Here is an 18,811-nt window from a genome sequence, read left to right as displayed (position 1 = left end):
ATTCCTTTCTGGTCGGTGAAGTGCCGGATAAAACAGCTTTTACTGTATATTGATAGTTATTAGTGAATAAAGTAATCCATTTATAGTGCTTTCATGTAAATGATGTATGATATGGTTGTAGATGTATCCGGGATTAGTATGGAAACATGGCCATATTAATGTGCCATTTTGTCAAACACTAAGCTAGCCTGCTTATTAAACAACATAAATGACCATACTGTACTTCAGATTTTACAGACATTTCCTATGAAAATGAAAGAATATAGATTTTCATTGCTCGACAGTTATAGCAAATACCTGCCATATTGTAATTTGACAAATTCTTAAAAAGAAAAAAAAAAAAGTAAAGTAAAATCAGATGTTTCACACATTAGTACTTTTTCTTTTCAGAGCACTTTTAAAAACTTTTTTTCTTGCAAGTAGTCTTAAAAATACCAACTCATAATAGAAAATAGTTGTCTGGAATTCCTTGAGGCTCATGGTTTGGCTTCAGAAGCTTTTAAACAAATAGACTGTCAGAAAATCAGTGTGGATCCATTTACAGGATATAATGCTTCATCCACAATAGATTCTTTGCAAAATCAATACCCTGAAATATCAGAGGATTAAAGATGTATCAGATACCAAAAACATCAAACATTGTTTTAATTACTCAAATAAAAGAGAGCTGGATAATTTTTACTTGCCTATAAAGAATGTTCTGCTTAAGCCAAAACAAATTCTTTACAAGTCCTTTTAGAAAGTCTGGAAGTATTTAAGAGTTTCTCTACTCTTCTTATGAGACAATGCCTGTTACTGAGCCAGTGTTATATTGGATGATATTCTTTTTAACAACCTGTCATTCAGATATCCAGTATGTTGTTTGGTCATTATGTCAGTAATATGATTCAGTAAATTTGGGGTCTATTAGTCTGATGTTCATTTCGGGGAAAGAAAGATGCAATAGCCCAGTGTCGATGCCTATTGAAAAGTTTTCAGAATTTGTCACTGGCAACAGCACCCAACTTATGCAAAGACTGGGATTGTGGCTGAAATGCACACAGGGTAACAGTGATGTGGCTCTTGCAGCCTCTGTGCACCAGCACAATCTAAACTAACATTGGGAATACTGTGCACTTTTGTTAATTATGCAAAGTATGAGTGATATAAAAAAATTAAAGATAGACATGTACAAATGTTTAAAAGTATCTGTCTTAAAGCATAATGAAAGTTGATGCCTCATTAATGGAATCTATTCAAAGCACAATGTGCACATTAAAGGCTTGCCACTTAAATGAGGGCTAGATTTTTGTGACAGAGCTGCACTGAAAGCAGTGACAAACGGGGAATTTTTGGGGATCTCCCCAGGGCAGTCACCCACCTATTGTTTGTGTCTCAGAACGTGAGATAGAGAGGGTTAAAGAATTATCTGTGGGGGAGCAGGGTGAAACTTCTAAGGAGGGTGAGGCTCCAATCCAAGTTTTTGCCCCACTGAAATGGAGCTTCACTCCTGTGAGGCAGGCTCTGTGAAAGAGGAGAGACTTTCTGGAAAGTGTGGCTGGCTGGGAAACAGGGCATGCGGTGCCATGAGTGTTGGAAGGATCTGATACACTATGTTGGAGGAAACAGGAACATCAGAGCTCATAAGTCAGAGTACACGCCAGCGTACTTCAGAAGTTCTGCATGGCTACCACCTTCCCCTGATGCATATGTCCTAAACTCGGGGTGGGAAACCTTCTTTCTGTCACGAGCCATTGACCCACAGAAAAAAAAAAATCGCGGGCCACTCACTCACCCGGGTGGGGGGACACAGAGGCTCGGGGCTTCCCCCCACGGGGGTGCTGCAGGCTGGATGAAATTAACCAGTGGACCGGATCCAGCCCTTGGGCTGTAGGTTCCCCACCCCGTCCTAAACCATGCAGATCTGGAGCGCCATTTATATGGAGCTGAGGAGCCCCACATGGCAGATGCCTTCCCTTGATGTCAGTTCCTAAAGTGGCTGGATGCTAATCAAATTACCACTGATTCTTCAAGCTTCAATTCATCATAGATGTGATGGGAGCAAGCTCTTAAATCATTGCCAGTATTTCTTGATAGGACTGTAAACCTCAGTTGCCAGATGACTCAGAATTTGGAATCCTTATTCTTGCTCATGGTTTTTATATGGAAATTTGAAACCATTATGACCACAGAGATCATGATCTTCAGTACAGTACAAATGCTACAGCACCACACCAAAACTAAGAGTGAGCTTTACCTTTTTTTTTTTTTATTCTTTTTTTTTTTTTGTTTTTTTTGGTTTTTTTTTTTTTTTTAGTTTAATGCGCTTAAATGATAAATTTAATATTTTGGGGGAAAAAACAACAAACAAACAAACAAAACAAAACCTGCTTCTGGAATATTGCCTCTGCACGATGCACACTGTTAGGATGGCTTTTGATGCCGCAGGAGATTGGATCCTTCTAGAAAAACTGTGTCTAATAGGTGCCACATAAGTGCCCTTCATGGCACCAAATGCTCACTGTCTGAGGTCATAAGGGGAGGTGCAGTCTCAACCACCTTGATTCCTCCCACTAAAGCTCTGAGACCAAACAAGTAGTAGAACTGAGGAAGAAGGGAAGGGCAGGAGGTGGGGGAGAAGAATATGAGTATAAATATGCACAGGCAATATTCACAAAGAACTCCAGTTTCTAGTAAGTAACTTTTTTGAGTTTTGCGAGAGTAATGCAGTATCCAGGAAGGCAGGCTGAGCAAATCTAGTTGAACAGGAACACTGCCCTTCCAAACAGTGTGTCTGACTGGGATGCCAGGTCAAGGGAGTAGTGCTGTATACAGGTGTGAATAGAACTCCTTGTAAATGTTTAGGGCTGCACTTGAAGGAAATATTATGAAAGCTGTCTAGTTGAGTGTGCTCTAAGACTTGGGGCAATTCTGGCTAAGATGTAGCAAGTTTCAATATATAATTTTATCCTTTCAGAGAGGCACTGTGGAGAGATGGCATTTTTCCCACCCCCCACCCTACCGGTACACTGATCCCCCTGATATGTCACAAAAAATCTGACCCTATTTAAATAAAAGCTTAATACCCTTTTAACATGTAAGGTTAAGTCTAATATCCCCAGGATTGCATGTGGCTTTGGGGGGAAAAGACCTGGGGTGAAATCCTGGCCCCATTAAAGTCAATGGGAATTTATTTTATCCCTGTCTTTCAACTGACAAATTTTAAAGTCTCTTTCCCCCAGTGCAGTGGCACTGGAACATTTTTAGTAGTGGGGGTGCTGAAAGCCAGCCCCCTTACCCCTGTCTGTGCCCTGCCCCCCCCAAACTGAGGCTGGAAGGAGGGATGTGTTTCTGGGAGGGGGAACCCGGATGGGGGCAAAGGGGCTGAGGCCACAGCTGGGGGCGAGTGTGAGGGCAGGAGTGGAGCCCTGGGCAGGTGCCGGCAGCCGGGACCCCACGCTCGGGGCCAAGAGCAGAGCCCTGGCTGTGGGGCCAAGTGCGGGGCCCCGGGAGCGGAGGCCTGAGAGCAGGGGATGGGGCAGGGCACGGGGCCAGTGGCTGGGGAGCGGGGCAGGTAGCTGGGACCCCAGGAGCAGAGCACCCCGCATGGGGCGGGGCCCAGGCACAGGGCCAGCGGCCGGGACCTGAGTCCCAGGTCAGGGGTTGGGGAGCAGAGTGTGGGCAGAGGGCCGGGAACAGGGCATAGGCATGGGAAGCACCACCAGGCTTTATGTGTGGAGCCAGCGGCTGCAGAGTGGGGCACGGGGCTGTCCCCCGGGACCCAAGGTGGGAGTGGAGCTCCAGGTGCGGGGCCAGCTGCCCCGTGTAAAACCTGAGGGTGCTGCAGAACCCCCTGCACCGCTACTTCCCGTGCCTATGCTCAAGCGGCAAATGTAATCTAGTTCCTGAGTTCAATAGATGCACAACCTAGAATAGTCATTAAAAAGACCAGGGCTGCATTATTTCCCCCAGGCATTCTTCTAGCAGGTTATGGTGTTTTAGGGCCCCATTCTCCCATCTAGACTAATCCTGAAAGCACTGAGAAGAGAAAAGCTCCAGTTTTCTACTAGTCACATTTCCAAGTAGCTCCACAGTTCTTAACTTTTAGGCTGTTATATTGGTGTGTAACTCACCTGTTTTCGCTTGCAGAGATGGCTCAGGGTGGCACAGGTTCCATGTTCCAGAATTGTTTTGCACCTAATTGATACTTTTCAGGTACACAGCAGGTGTACAAAACTTTCTATATCCATTCTCTAGACAGAAAATCCATTTTACTTGCCTGTGCCTTGCAAAATGAAAAATATGAACAATCAAGAAGGTACATTTAAGCTTGGCTATTGCTAAAGTGTTAACATATTTACTAATATAGGGTACTAATATAGGTCCGTTTTTCCTTATTCAAGACAAAACACCATTTGAAATAAATGAGAATTTTGCCTCAGTAAGGACTGCAAGACTGGGCCAATTGCTTGCATGATTAAAGAGTCACAAATAAAAATACGCATCACTTATTTTTTTGCCCAGTCATCTTATGTTAAATTCTCTTTCAGTTTACAAATACTATAATCTTTCAATATAATTTGACAATTTCAGTAACCGGTCATAAACATTTGGTACAACTTGTGGTACTAGGGGTATTTGTATTTTTTAAATGAAATAAGAAATGACATTTAAAAATCATGGTAATACTTTCTTGTCCCTTTCTTTAAAAGAATAATGGGAAAGGTATTTGAGATGATTTATATACCTTTTGAAAAACTGCAGGGACAGATTTTTATAAAGAAAAATTTAAGGCGTTACTGCCAATGAAGAATTACTAGCTTGGAAATATACTCACTCTTTCAGTGACTGGTTTTTGTTCTGAAAGTTGAAGGGGAAAAAAATACCGATACAAAATGTTTTAAAACTGAATCTGCTCACCCCCACGAAGAGGGCTAGCTCAAGGCCAGTGCACTATTTAAGTTCCACTGAGGGCTTCAATGAGTCTTCAGTGGGCCTCTGCAGGTGGGTGAGCTTTTCCCAAGATGATTATGTAATTAGCAATATTCTAGAGGTGAGCATCTTACAGTAACACTAACCTAAATATTCTTTATTATTCCAGTGTGGTAAAGCACTCCCTGGCCTATCAAAGCAAGAAGACTGCTGTGGAACTGTGGGTACTTCCTGGGGCTTTAACAAATGTCACAAATGTCCCAAGAAGCCATGTAAGTGTGATTTCATTATTGTTTTCTGCATCAGTTCATTTATTTGTGCTCTAAATACCTTTTTCTTTAAGAGAAATGCTAACACTATATTTCAAAGAACCCTATTATTTGATATAAGAAAGGTGATAGAAGGTACAGTCTGAGCTTCAGTGACAACCAAGTAAATTTTTTATTTTTCTCCTTCTCTTACTAAGCTAGTGATGCGTCATTGTGTTTTCTCAGCGTAGGGAGATAATGATATTGAATCATCTTGCATCGCCTAGCTGGACTTATTTTTTTTAAAGTTTGCACAGAAATGTTAAATTATAGAGGCACCAGTTCCTACTTAGAGAAAATGCAATGACATCTTGAGACCTTGAATGAACTGAGTTTTAATGCCAAAGCTTTCCAGGCTCTAAAATATCCGTGACATTTTTAACTCTGTTGTTCGAATGCTGTCTATACAATTAGGGTACCATGAAGACTTTCCCAATATTTTTGCTACAACTTGACATAATAATGTAAAATAGTGAAAAATAGCTATTAAATGATTCTCATGAAAGGTAAACCTAATCTATTGAAACATTTCATAACTTTAATAAGAAATAATTGTACCTAGTTCTTAAATGGCTTTGGGGAGGAAAGACCTGGGGTGAAATCCTGGCCCCGTTAAAGTCAATGGCAGTTTATTTTATCCCTGTCTCTAAGCACTTTACAAAGAAGATATCTTTATCCCCATTTTGCAGATGGGGAAACTGACACAAAGAGAGGCCAAAGTGACTTGCCCAGGGGCATCCAGCTGGCCAGTGGCAATGCAGGGAATAAAATGCTGGTTCTCTTGAGTCCCAGTCCAATACTATATTCCCTAGGCCACACTCCTTTCCCAATTATCAACATGGGATACTTAACACAAGGAAATATATTAATTGTTTTGTATGGTGCAGCAAATCTTTATCCATGAATGTAGGGATGCATATTTATATAAAAATTCTCAAAGGAAAAAACCTTGTGTCATATTGTGATTGGCCCTTTCACGGGCAGCACAAGGGCGCTGAGGGAGCAGTTTTGTCAGGAGTCTTTTACAGTCCAGAAGGGGAATCTGCAAAAGTTATTACTGACTCAGTCTGACCCATTGATTTATGAGGTAGTATATTTTGTGTCCCAGAGTCCCCTAATCTCATGATTTGCTTCCACATAAGGCACTCATTGGGTGTCTTTAAGAACATAAGAACGGCCATACTGGGTCAGTCCAAAGGTCCATCTAGCCCAGTATCCTGTCTTCCGACAGTAGCCAATGCCAGGTGCCCCAGAGGGAATGAACAGAACAGGTAATCATCAAGTGATCCATCCCCTGTCGCCCATTCTGGCAAACAGAGGCTAGGGACACCATCCTTACCCATCCCAGCTAATAGCCATTGATGGATGTATCCTCCATGAATTTATCTAGTTCTTTTTTGAACCCTGTTATAGTATGACCTTCACAACATCCTCTGGCCAGGAGTTCCACAGGTTGACACTGTGTTGCGTGAAAAAATACTTCCTTTTGTTTGTTTTATAACTGCTACCTATTGATTTCATTTGGTGACCCCTAGTTTTTGTGTTATGAGAAGAAGTAAATAACACTTCCTTATTTACTTTCAGGCATATGTGCCAAATTGTGCTTCATAGTTGCATCAAAGCCTTAAATTTCTGTAGAACAAACTTTTCCAAAGAATAAATGTAACAGTTTATAATGGGATTTTATAAAAAATTATACTGTACATATCTGAGGATCTGTATTGCACCAGATATTCTTATATTTTGATGATGAAGATAAGAATTTTTCAGTGGTTGAGAAGAATAGGCATAACCACGTAGTATGTAGGATTAAAGAATTTACCATTGAAAATAGGGATAAAGCAACCAGATCATATATGTAAAAATAGAATAGCAGATATGAAATACTAATATTTAAGTCTTCGCATTGGTATCATGATGCAAAAGGGTTGGTTTCTTGAACAGAGATATTGGAAGAAAAGGATACACACAATGTTGTGATTTTTGGCAATGTTTGTAAGCATGGAGAAATTACCCAAGTGAGTAATGGGTGTGGAGTTTGTAAATATATGATGTGTTCATGTTCTTCATTCGCACACCCACATCCACCTACACTCTTTCTGTAGATTTTTTTTTAAGCATTAAAATGCTGACTTGTTTCTTGTAAAGCTGAGCAAACTGACTTATCCTAAAAACTGCCAATACAGATTAGGAGAAAATCAAATAAACTGTTAACAGTTTGACATTTAAATTGTATCCATGTCTTCTGTTGACTCATTCACAGGATACAGATTCAGGTTCAGATTATTACCATGTTGTTTTGACAATTTTCCTTTGCTGAGTTGGTGTTACTCTCCATACTGTAGTCATCTTGGAAGAAAATAGACTTTCCATGGCTTTCTCTTTTATGGTTTTGTGCTTCATGAGCTTTACTTGAGATTGAAATATTTTTATAAAGGCCAATTTTTGAGCAGGTTGGATTTAGCATTTGGTTGTCTGCAAGACTCCAATTCAGCAAAAGCATTCAAGCATGTGCTTAAGTCACATTATCTCTATCCTCTCCCCCCCCCCCCCCGTTCAGTAAAGCACTAAAGCATGTGCTTAATTTTAGACACATTCTTAAATCCTGTTGACTTTAATGAATTTTTGCATGTACCTGAAGTTAAACACATACTTAAGTACTTTGCTGAATCAGCAAAGTCCTACAATGTATATCTATACCTATCTCATAAAACTGGAAGGGACCTGGAAAGGTCATTGAGTCCAGCCCCCTGCCTTCACTAGCAGGCGCAAGTACCGATTTTGCCCCAGATCCCTAAATGGCCCCCTCAAAGATTGAACTCATAACCCTGGGTTTAGCAGGCCAATGCTCAAACCACTGAGCTATCCCTCCCCCCAGACACTTTGGCTTGAAACAGCTTTCGTGGATTGTATGCCCATAGGCTTAATAATACTGAAAAATATGAGCAGAAAATAGAAAGAGGTTATATGTCAAAGGTTTTTGTTTTTTTTAAGAAGAGAACCTTTGAATCAAACTGTACAGTGTTATATTACAAGTGGAAGCTGATGTCCATTCAGAATGCTTGTCAATAATTAGTACTTGCTAAATGAGTAAGAAAGAAATGTAGGACTTTATCCATCTCCCACATTGCTCAGCTGTGAGCCAACCCAACATACCCCAAACTCCACTTCACCTGCGGGAAGCAGTGACGCTGAAAAAGATTTGGGGGGTCGTGGTAAATAATCAGCTGAACATGAGTTCCCAATGTGATGCTGTGGTCAAAAGAACTAATACGATCCTGGGATGCATAAACAGGGGAATCTCAAGTAGGATTAGAGAAGAGGTTATTTCACCACTGCTGGAATACGATGTCCAGCTTTGATGCCCACAATTCAGTAAGGATGTTGATAAATTGGAGAGGGTTCTGAGAAGAGACATGAGAATGATTAAAGGGTTAGAAAACATGATTTATGCGTGGGCTCTTCAGTTTAGCAGAGAAAGGTATAATATGATCCAATTGGTGGAAGTTGAATCTAGACACATTCAAACTTGAAATAAGGTGTAAATTTTTGACAGTGAGGTTAATTAACCATTGGAATAATTTAACAGGAGTCATGGTAAATTCTCCATCACTGACATTTTAAAATCAAGATTGGATGTTTTTCTAAAAGATCTACTCTAGGAATTTTTTGGTAAATTCTATGGCCTGTGTTATACAGGTCAGATTAGGTGATCCCTTCTGGTCTTGGAATCTATGAAAATCCTTTTTCTCTCAATGCTTAGTCTGTACTGTTAAAATAAATAATGATTTGGTTTTAAGAAGGCTGTTTTGTCCATGTATACCAGTGGCCACAAACTCCTGAATGGAAATAACTGCAGATGCCAAGACTAGCTTGGTCCTGCTGGGTAAGCACAGTTGATCTATACAGTACAGTAGCAAGGGCTTGGTCTAAGAGTGGGCGAACTACATAATTTCACCCCAGCATACTTAAAGGCAATAGATAAAGGCATGATACTTGCACCTGAGGTGGTGCAGTCAGAGAGACCAGGAAGGGGAAAGAGGTGTAGCTAGCCCCATAACTGTGACAAATATCATTTCCAATTTTTTTCATTTAACTTCAAATAATTGCAGCCAGTTTAAAGGTCAAAATTGCATATGTTTTAAACCCATAACCCATGAAGAAACGTATCTATTTCTGCTCAAAATATATCCAGGGAAGCTGCATCTGAGACTTATTATTATTAATTGGTATTGCCATAGTACCAATTAAGATATTATTGTTACCAATTAAGATAATGTTATTGTTCAGGATGAGACTTAGAAAATCAACATCACAATATATCTTGGAGGAAAGAAACAATAAATAGAAACAAAACTATTAATTAGCTGAAGACTTTCTAGTTTGGCTAAAGTGAATTCATTTTGTGTTATCCTTTATAATTCACATTAGATAATTTATAATTAATAGCCAACAAATGAAAGTCTTTTAAAACTCAAAAAGATTAAAAAGACAAAGCATAAGTCGGTTTCCTTTCTTATAATTGTGGTTGCACTATTATAAAAATAAAATATTTGACTGCCTATATTTTTCTATGGATCTCAGATATGTTCAGATTATAGTGGGAGCAGCAACAACTGCCATAGTTAAGGTTGCATTCAGGATCCTATTCTAACTCTGATTTCACTAGCTTGAACATTTCTAAAACAGTTGTCTTCCAGGCTGAAATTTTCCAGCATGGCCACTTCCTGAAAGTGATATTTTTATTTTCAGCAAAGATGATTCAGTCATTTTTGAAAATGAGTAGAGTGAATCAGAAAGTTTCCTAAGGGATTATGCCAAGTCAGGATGTGAAAGTCCTGGCGTGGGGCTTAGCATGCTATATGTTGTATTATCATGCTATATGTTGTGTTATCTGCAAAACAGTATTTGATTGAGTAATTAAAAATTGTAGTAATGCAAACACAGAAGGAGACAGTGTTCAGATTGCATGTTCAACCTAAATTTTGGCATTTCGTGACTTTTAAGTGCTTAACTATGCATCCTTAAAAATGTAAATGTAAATTTTTTTGATACAATTATATAGTAATTTGACTGTGCTGCTCTCCATATAAATGTGTCATACATTGTAATAACTAACCAGTAGTTTTCTTTTTCCCCCCCAGCTTACCCTGGATACACCCAAATGGTGGAATGCCCCCAAGGTTACAAGAGGATTAATGCTACCTTTTGTCAAGGTAAGATATTTGTCAACAATTAACTTCATTTGTTTTGAGTAAATCTTTTGGGCTAAATTAATCCCAGGCCTAGTCCCATTGATTGCAGTGGAGTTACGTGGATGAATTTGGCTCATTGATTGTGCTTGGGAGAAACTAGTGTAACTGAGTCCAAAATATTGGCAGCTGTCTAGCATAACTGCAAAGTAAACAGCCGTTTGTACCCTTATTGGTCCTTTCTGACACACAAAGATGGTTTCATAAAATTTTACTTTTGTTGCTTTTTTATGAAAAATATCAGGCTGAGACCTTTTCTTTCGCTGAAGGATGTTAAGTCTACCTTTCCTGAGGCTGCAGTAGCATCTGTACAGCAGTATGGGGGAAGAGGAGGGCAAAGGATTCCTTTCCCTAGTTACTCCTGATTTACACTGATGTGAGAGGAGAATCAGGCCCCATCATTCAAACAGCTCTTAAATGTTTGTGTGTATATACTGTACACACAAACATAATCAACAGAAAATATAAATAGAAACCAAATTAGACAGAAGTGGGAACACAGGATAGCTTTCTAAAAGCCATTATTGGCATTGAGTTAAAAATCCTGCCTGTGGCACAAGGCAAGACCCTACAGAAACCCAGAAGCTTTACTACAAGAACAATGGCCCCCAAACAGGCTGCCCTGCTGAGCTAAGACTGGGCAGCTCAGCCAATGGTGTCACCACCACAGCAAGCAGAGATGCAGGGCCGGTGCTACCATTTAGGCAAACTAGGCGGTTGCCTAGGGCACCAAGATTTGGGGGCGCCAAAAAGCGGTGCCCCCAATTTTTTCTTTTTTTTTTTACAGCGTTCCTACGCCCCCTCCCCGAGCACGCGGCCGTCACTCCACTTCTCCCGCCTCCCAGGTTTGCAGCGCCAATCAGCTGTTTGTTGCCGCAAGCCTGGGACGGGAGGAGAATTAGAGCAGGGGCGGCGTGCTCGGGGAGGAGGCGGAGCAGAGGTGAGCTGGGGTGGGGAGCTGCCGCACGGCTTCCCGGGGGGGGGAAGGAGCTGCTGCGGGGGCGGGGGCGCCTCAGGGCAGGGGAGGGGAGCTGCCGCGGGGCAGGGGTGCCTCTGGGCGGAGGGGGAGGGTGGGGAGCTGCCACAGGGCTGGAGGGGGGGCGCCAGGTGGAAGTTTCGCCTAGGGCGCGAAACTTCCTTGCACCGGCCCTGCAGAGATGTGACCTCAGGCAGAAGCTCCCTTCCTATACTTCTGTATAGCCATGTACTCCTCTGTAGTGTGTGAACTACCACCCTATGGAAGCCTTTCCTCTGCCACATGGACAGGCTTTGAATTGAGCACTACTCTGCAGGTAGCTCAGCACACTCCTGCAGGGCTCCATGTGCTCAACCATGCCCTGGGATTCATGATCAAGCCTTTAATAAGGTAGATAAGTACATTCAAATTGGAAAGTTATGAAATAATTTGACCTTAATTGGATGTTTTCCATTTCCTAATTTGATATTTTTAATAGAATCTTCACTTTGATTTCTAGGTTTTCCTGTATTTGAATTTTTCTGAGAAAACTGTAGCATTCTCATACAGGATTTTTGTTCTTGAGCTTTTCCTGATCCTTTTCTGGAGGTTCTTTCAACCTTAACTTCAGATTAAGCAAGCTTTATTTTTTGCCTAAGAATTTGTTATTTAAGTCACAGTACAGTATACGTTTCTTCTGTCCACTGACAAATAATTATACACTGTCAATATGAAGGGTTTTTTTTTTAATTTGTGCTTAGTAGGTGACCAAAACATGGTGCCATTATACTGTTGACAAGTAATGGCCATGAGTCTGATTTTGATCTCATTTATACCTGTTTTACATTTGTAACTCCACTGACTTTAATAGAGTTATTCCTGTGTTATGTTTAGGGCCCTATCAAATTCACGGATATGAAAAACGCATCACAGACCGTGAAATCTGATCTTCCCTCGTGAATTTTGGTCTTCTGTGTGTTTTTACCCTATACTATACAGATTTCATCGGAGAGGTTTTTTTAGGGGGGGGTTGCAGTATTGTCACCCTTACTTCTGCACTGCCTTCAGAGCTGGGCGGCTGGAGAGCGGCGGCTGTTGGCTGGGTGCCCAGCTCTGAAGGCAGCACCCCGCCAGCAGCAGCACAGAAGTAAGAGTAGCAGTACCACAACCCCCTCCCCCAATAACCTTGTGACCCCCACCCCAACTCCTTTTTGGATCAAGACCCCTACAATTACAATACCGCGAAATTTCAGATTTCAATAGCTGAAATCATGAGATTTATGATTTTTAAAATCCTATGACCATGAAATTGACCAAAATGGACCGTGAATTTGGTAGGGCCCTAGCTATGTTGGTGTAGAAGTGAAGGTAGAATAATTCCTCAGCACAATCAGAGCAATTCCTTGCTTAATGTATGTTACAAGAACAAGTTGATTACCTGCCTTAAGTAAGTCTCTGTTAAGACATCCTTCAAGCAGAGAATATCAACTCATAATGATGTTCTCACTCAAAACAAACTGTTTTGCAGAAATGGTCAATTTAAAATGGATTTGGGTTTTTTCTTTATCAGTGGTAGTCAGTGAAACTAAACAGAACTTCCTTCCCTCTCATTTTGCACAATACACACAGATACAGTGACTTATTTTGAAAGTTGGAAGCTTTTTGATTTAGCCATCTTCAATTTCTAAACTTTTGCATGGTCAAAATGGGCAGTTTGGGCATCTGAAAGGGTAAGTCTTTTGTTGGCTGTGCATAAAAGGCATTTTCACAGTGGATCCTGTTGCCCTTGGAATGGTGAACAAAAGGGCAGGAGAAGGATGTAGATATAGGGCATCATCTTGCAGGTGTGGTGCCATGCAATGGGACAGGGAAAGAAGCAGAGAGAGAGAGAGAGAGCAGTTGTGAGCTATGTAACTCATTGGAGAAGAATGGGTAGGGAAGGAAGAGGAAAGGGAAGGGTAACCTAAAGATCCTAGAACATGGTGTTGGCCTGTGGGCATAAGGGCAATCCATGAGTGGTTTCAATGCCGTGGACATAAGAAGTTGCCAAGAAACACTTTGAGGGAAGAGAGGTTGAGGGGAGAGGAAACGGGATAATTGGTATCAAAAGATGCACGCAGGAATTTTAGGAGATTGAGGTCATTTTACTGAACAGTTTAAAAAAAAAAAAAAAAAAGCTTCTTCACCTTCCTGTAACTATTGTTCTTCAAGATGTGTTGTTCACATCCATTCCAATCAGGTGTGCGCACGCTGTGTGCACGGTCGTCGGAAACTTTTCCATTAGCAGCTCCCGTCGGGTCGGATAGGGAGCACCCTGGAGCGGCGCCCTCATGGCACTCAATATATGACCCTGCCGACCCGACCCCCCTTCAGTTCCTTCTTGCCAGCTACTACGACAGAGGGGAAGGAGGGTGGGCATTTGAATGGACGTGTACAACACATCTCAAAGAACAACAGTTACAAGAAGGTGAGTAACCGTTTTTTCTTCTTCGAGTACTTGTTCATGTCAATTCCAATCAGGTGACTCCTGAGCTCTCCCCTGGAGGTGGGGTCGGAGTTAAGGAACCATGGATTGGAGAACTACCCTGCCAAAAGCTGTGTCCTTTCTGGCATGCTGTGTGATGGCATAGTAGGCAGTAAATGTGTTCAGAGGCGGTCAGGTCTCCGCTCTGCAGATCTCCTGGATGGGCACCTGGGCCAGGAAAGTGGTGGATGAGGCTTGAGCCCACGTCACGTGTGCCATAATAGGCGGAGCTGGAACCTTGGAGAGGTCTTAGCAAGTATGGCTGCAGTCCATGATCCATAACGAAATGTGCTGTGAGGAGACCGGAAGCCCTTTCATCCGGTCTGCCACTGGTATGAACAGTTGGTTCAATTTCCTGAAAAGTTTTGTGTGCTCAGTGTAGAACACTTGCGCTCTCCAGACGTCTAGTGAATGAAGTCTCTGCTCCCGCGCATTGGCATGCGGCTTGGGATAGAAGACTGGTAGAAAAATGTCTTATCCAATATGGAATTGTGATATCACCTTGGGCAGGAAGGCTGGGTGAGGCCTGAGCTGTACCTGTCCTTATAGGAGACTGTGTAGGAGGGGTCGGAGGTTAGTGATTTTAACTTGGACACACTTCTGGCTGAAGTGATGGCAACCAGGAACACTACCTTCCACGAGAGACAGAGAAGGGGCTCCCATTAGTCTGGAGAGGACCAGATTGAGATCCCAAGTGGGTACAGGTGGTCGAGGATGTGGGTATAGTCTTTCCAAACCCATTAGGAAATGGCCCACCGTGGAGTTGGCGAATACAAAGCGCCCTGACTCTCCTGGGTGAAACGCCGAGATGGCCACAAGTTGTATCCTGATGGATGATCCTGACAACCCTTGTTGTTTCAGATGTAGTAGGTATTCCAGGATGAGTAGTATAGATGTCTGAAGTGGAAATGTACGATGCTGGTCACATGCACGAGAACCTTTTCCACTTAGCTGGTGGAAGGTTTCCTGCTGCCAAGCAACACCTCCTTCACTGAATCCGAGCATTGGAGCTCCGTTGGGTTTAACCATGAAGCTTCCTAGCCATGAGATGAAGGGATTGGAGGTCTGGGTGAAGGAGGCGACCATGGTCCTTTGTGATCAGATCTGGGTAAAGCGGCAGTGCTATCGGGGTGTCCACCGACATCTCCAGAAGCATGGCGTACCAGTGTTGTGTGGCCACGCTGGGGCCAGCATGATCACATCTGCTTTGTCTCTGTGGATCTTGAGCAGCACCTTGTGAACAAGTGGGACCGATGGGAAGGCATACATGAGGTGGTCCCCCCAAGGTAGCAGGAACGATGGAGCCCAGACTGTGTTTCTGGAAGGAGCAGAACGTTGGACACTTCCTGTTGCTCCTGGTGACAAATAGGTCCACCTGGGGAAAGTCCCACCTTTGGAAGACAGAATGTAAGACGTCTGAATGGACTGACCACTTGTGGTTGAGAAGCGATCTGCTGAGATGGTCTGCAATCTCGTTCTGCAGGCCTGGGAGATGGGACATATCCAGGTGAACAGAGTGGGCTATACAGAAATCCCAAAGCTGGAGAGCTTCCTGACAGAGTGGGGAGGAACAGGCTCTGCCCTGTTTATGTAAAACATGGCGGTGGTTTTGTCGGTCAACACCCCCACGCACTGACCTTGAAGTCTGTCCTGGAAGGTCTGGCAGGCTAGCCTCATAGCTCCTGAGGCACCTCCTCCACTGCCGCTAAGGCGAGAAGTGATTGCACCTTCTGGACAAGGAGTAGCTCGTGAGAAGGGTCCCTGAAGAGGGACGGGGAAGGGCAGTGGGAGGGAGGGAAGGAGCAGAATTGGAGAGAATATCCCACCTTTACCGTGCAAAGGACCCAACGGTCCAATGTTATAAGGGACTACACAGGATAGAAGTGGGATAGACAGTTCAGAAAGCAGGGGAAAGGATCTGGTATGGTCTGGCATGCTGTCCCCGGGTGTCCCCTCAAAACCCTTGTTTGGATCCCGACTGTGGCTTAGTCGGGCCCTGGCCCTGGCTTGAGGACTGGTTAGACAGCCTACACCTATCGTTCCTGCCCCTATGGCGGTAAGGGTCCTACCTTGGGCGGGGATGCCTCTGCTGGGGTCTTCCGCCTAGCCCTTCGTGCAGAGGCCTACCTCTTGCCTTGCGCCCTATTGCCGATCCCTGCTGCAGGACTCACCACACTTTTTTGTAGTAGTTGTTGCTACTGCACCTGGGCTTGCTCCCTTATAAATTATCTTCAGGTTTTTTTGTTGCTCACCTTGCCAGGTGAGCAAGGACTGTCTCTTCAAGTGGTGGGAATTCTAGGTGGTCTACCAGGTCTTCTGCATTTCCTTCTTCTGTTCAACCAGCCATTGTAATGTCTCCTCCCTCCCCCCGCCTACTAAATCTTTCTAGCAGCTTCCCCCTCAAGTTCTCCATCTACATAGAAAAACTCAGGATCCCAGACAAGCCCCCTTGTATGACAGGCACCCTCTGCTCCCATCTTCTTTGCTCTCCCACAGGCTGCTCAGAGACCTTCCCATTGTACATACACTGGGTAGTTTATTTACAGTGCTTCACCACTCCACCTCTTACATTCTTATGCTGTCATACTATTTACACGGTCATTCGGTTTAACTACTTTGTCTCCCAAGGGGTGGGGTGTGTGCTTTTATCCGGTCTCCTTGTTAATGGGCTAATTAGCTCATTAGCTACCTGGCCCCAATCTGAATTGGTAATCAGGAATTCCTCTCCTTAATCAGGTCCTCCTTGTGGCCTAACTGGTTATACCTAACTGGTTCAGTTGTTGATTCCCAGCACTGTGTCACCATATGAGGAGACTTTCTGGGACTACCCCTTTCTGAAAATGCTGGTGCCCATGTGTCATACGTGGTAGAAGGGACCAACACTTTGCCAGAGCGAACAATGCTGGAAATGTATTTTCAGAGCCCTTTGTACAGCCAAACAGCTCTCTGAAAATTGGTATCATGTTCAGGGCACCAAGAGGGAGTGCACTTTTCTCCCAGAGAATACCCAACTCCCACTTCTTCTTTGCGTGCTGTCCCTGTGGGTGCTCCACTCCAGGTGATGGTGCGTCCCGGCGCCGTTGATCGGAGATCCTCAGTAGCAGTGCCTGGCTGGGCTGCGCGTGTACCCCAGCTGTCTCGTGGCTGTGGGAAGGCTGGTCAGTGCGCGCGCAGCCTGACCCCCTTCAGCCCAAGGAGTCGAGACACAAACTCTCTCAAGTCTCCTCCACGGCACTGGGCACAATGGCAACATTGACTGATGTGGCATAGATCATGCAACCGCCCCCGGCACTGGCGGCGGCTTTGGCACTGCCAATGCCCGCAGCACTGACCTTGCATGTGGCACCTGTGAATGGCACCGCAAAGCACCACTCGGCGCAGAAATCAATGCATAAATCAAATGGTCGCCACTCCACCTCAGCACTGATACCAGCACTGCCACAATACCTGACTCAGACAGACATTACCATTTCCTCGGTACCACACTGTCCTATCCTCGGCACCGAAGGGTCACCTATTGGTACCCAACCGACCTCGCCTGTGGCATTGACCACCTTCACAGATTCGGACAGTGATGACCAGGGTGAAGACATCTTCTCTCCCCACCAATCTCCCCCATACTCTAGAAGGGAAGATAGGGAACAGCTCAGACCTAAGGACCACCACACTCAGGTGTCCTGCCAGTGGTACAGACAACCATGGATGTACCCCCCATGCCCTTCCTAATCCAATGGCCACCTTGGGAACCATGGGTGGCATATAGGTTACATTATTCTAGGACCTCCTCTGCACGAAGGGGAGACGTATGCTCTCCACCCACATCGCCCGCACCTGCTACTTCCGTGGCCCCTGAGCAAGGGACAGAAGCACCTGAGGTTGAGATGGAGACAGAGGATCTGCCCCATGCACACAATCCTTCTTCCTCTCTGCACAAGGCGGTAATGCCACCTCCGCCCACGACAGCTGATGACCTTAAGCAATTCCAGGACTTATTTAAATGAATTGCTAAAAGCCAGGACGTCCCCCAAGAGGAGGTTCAGGAGAATCAGCACAAACTACTGAAGATACTCCAACCTTCCTCTACTTCTAAAATTGCTGTCCCAATTAACGAGGCAATTCTCAAACCAGCGGAGGCAGTATGGAAAACATCTGCCACTGCACCCCTGGCATGCAAGAGGGCTGACAGAAAACATTTCGTACCCGCAAAGGGCATGGACTTTCTTTTTTCACACCCACAGCCCAATTCTTTGGTTGTGGATGCAGCAAATCACAGAGCCAAACAATCCCAAAATCAGGCCTGCCACAGGATAAAGAGCACAAACGCCTAGACCTACTAGACAGTAAGGTGTACACATCATCGACTCTACAGTTCCGTATTGTGAATTACAGCGCCCTTCTAGCTAAATATGATTTTGACAATTACGGGAAACTGTTCGAATTCTCTGCTGACCTCCCGGAGGGCAAAAGAACCGAGCTCAAAACTGGGCTTATCGAAGGACAGCTAATATCTAGAATGGCGCTGCAGGCAGCCCTAGACATGGCCAACAAGGCAGCCCACACTACTGCCACGGCAATTGTAATGAGAAGAGCCTCATGGCTCTTATCCTGGGGCATACCCAAAACTCCAGATGAAGGTAGAAGATCTACCTTGTGACAAAGACAAGCTGTTCTCTGCCAAAACAGATGAGACCCTTCAAACTATAAAGGACTCGCACGCCACGCTATGAACACTGGGCATATATATACCACCTCAAAAGAGGAAGAGGTACCAGCCCTATCAACACCCCAGGGAATCTCCCTACACCCGACCTCACTCCAGACCCTATGAGGCGGACAGACAAACAGGCCACCTCGATGCCAA

The 18,811-nt window shown here is 44.0% G+C and overlaps 1 protein-coding gene across 6 annotated transcripts in view; it reads left to right on the top strand.

Moving 5' to 3' along the window:
• LTBP1 (latent transforming growth factor beta binding protein 1) overlaps positions 1-18,811 on the top strand; it is a 315,320-nt gene that overhangs the window by 147,068 nt on the left and 149,441 nt on the right. For all 6 annotated transcript variants that reach the window (XM_026649615.2, XM_026649614.2, XM_026649611.2 and 3 more), the window contains 2 exons: positions 5,081-5,183; positions 10,364-10,435. In XM_026649615.2, the coding sequence (XP_026505400.1) occupies positions 5,081-5,183; positions 10,364-10,435 (175 nt within the window). The remainder of the gene's footprint in view (positions 1-5,080; positions 5,184-10,363; positions 10,436-18,811) is intronic.

This window comes from Terrapene carolina, unplaced genomic scaffold (assembly GCF_002925995.2).
Source record: "Terrapene carolina triunguis isolate 2854851 unplaced genomic scaffold, T_m_triunguis-2.0 Scaffold85, whole genome shotgun sequence".
NCBI lineage: Eukaryota > Metazoa > Chordata > Testudines > Emydidae > Terrapene > Terrapene triunguis.
This window is presented reverse-complemented; position numbering and strand designations above follow the sequence as displayed.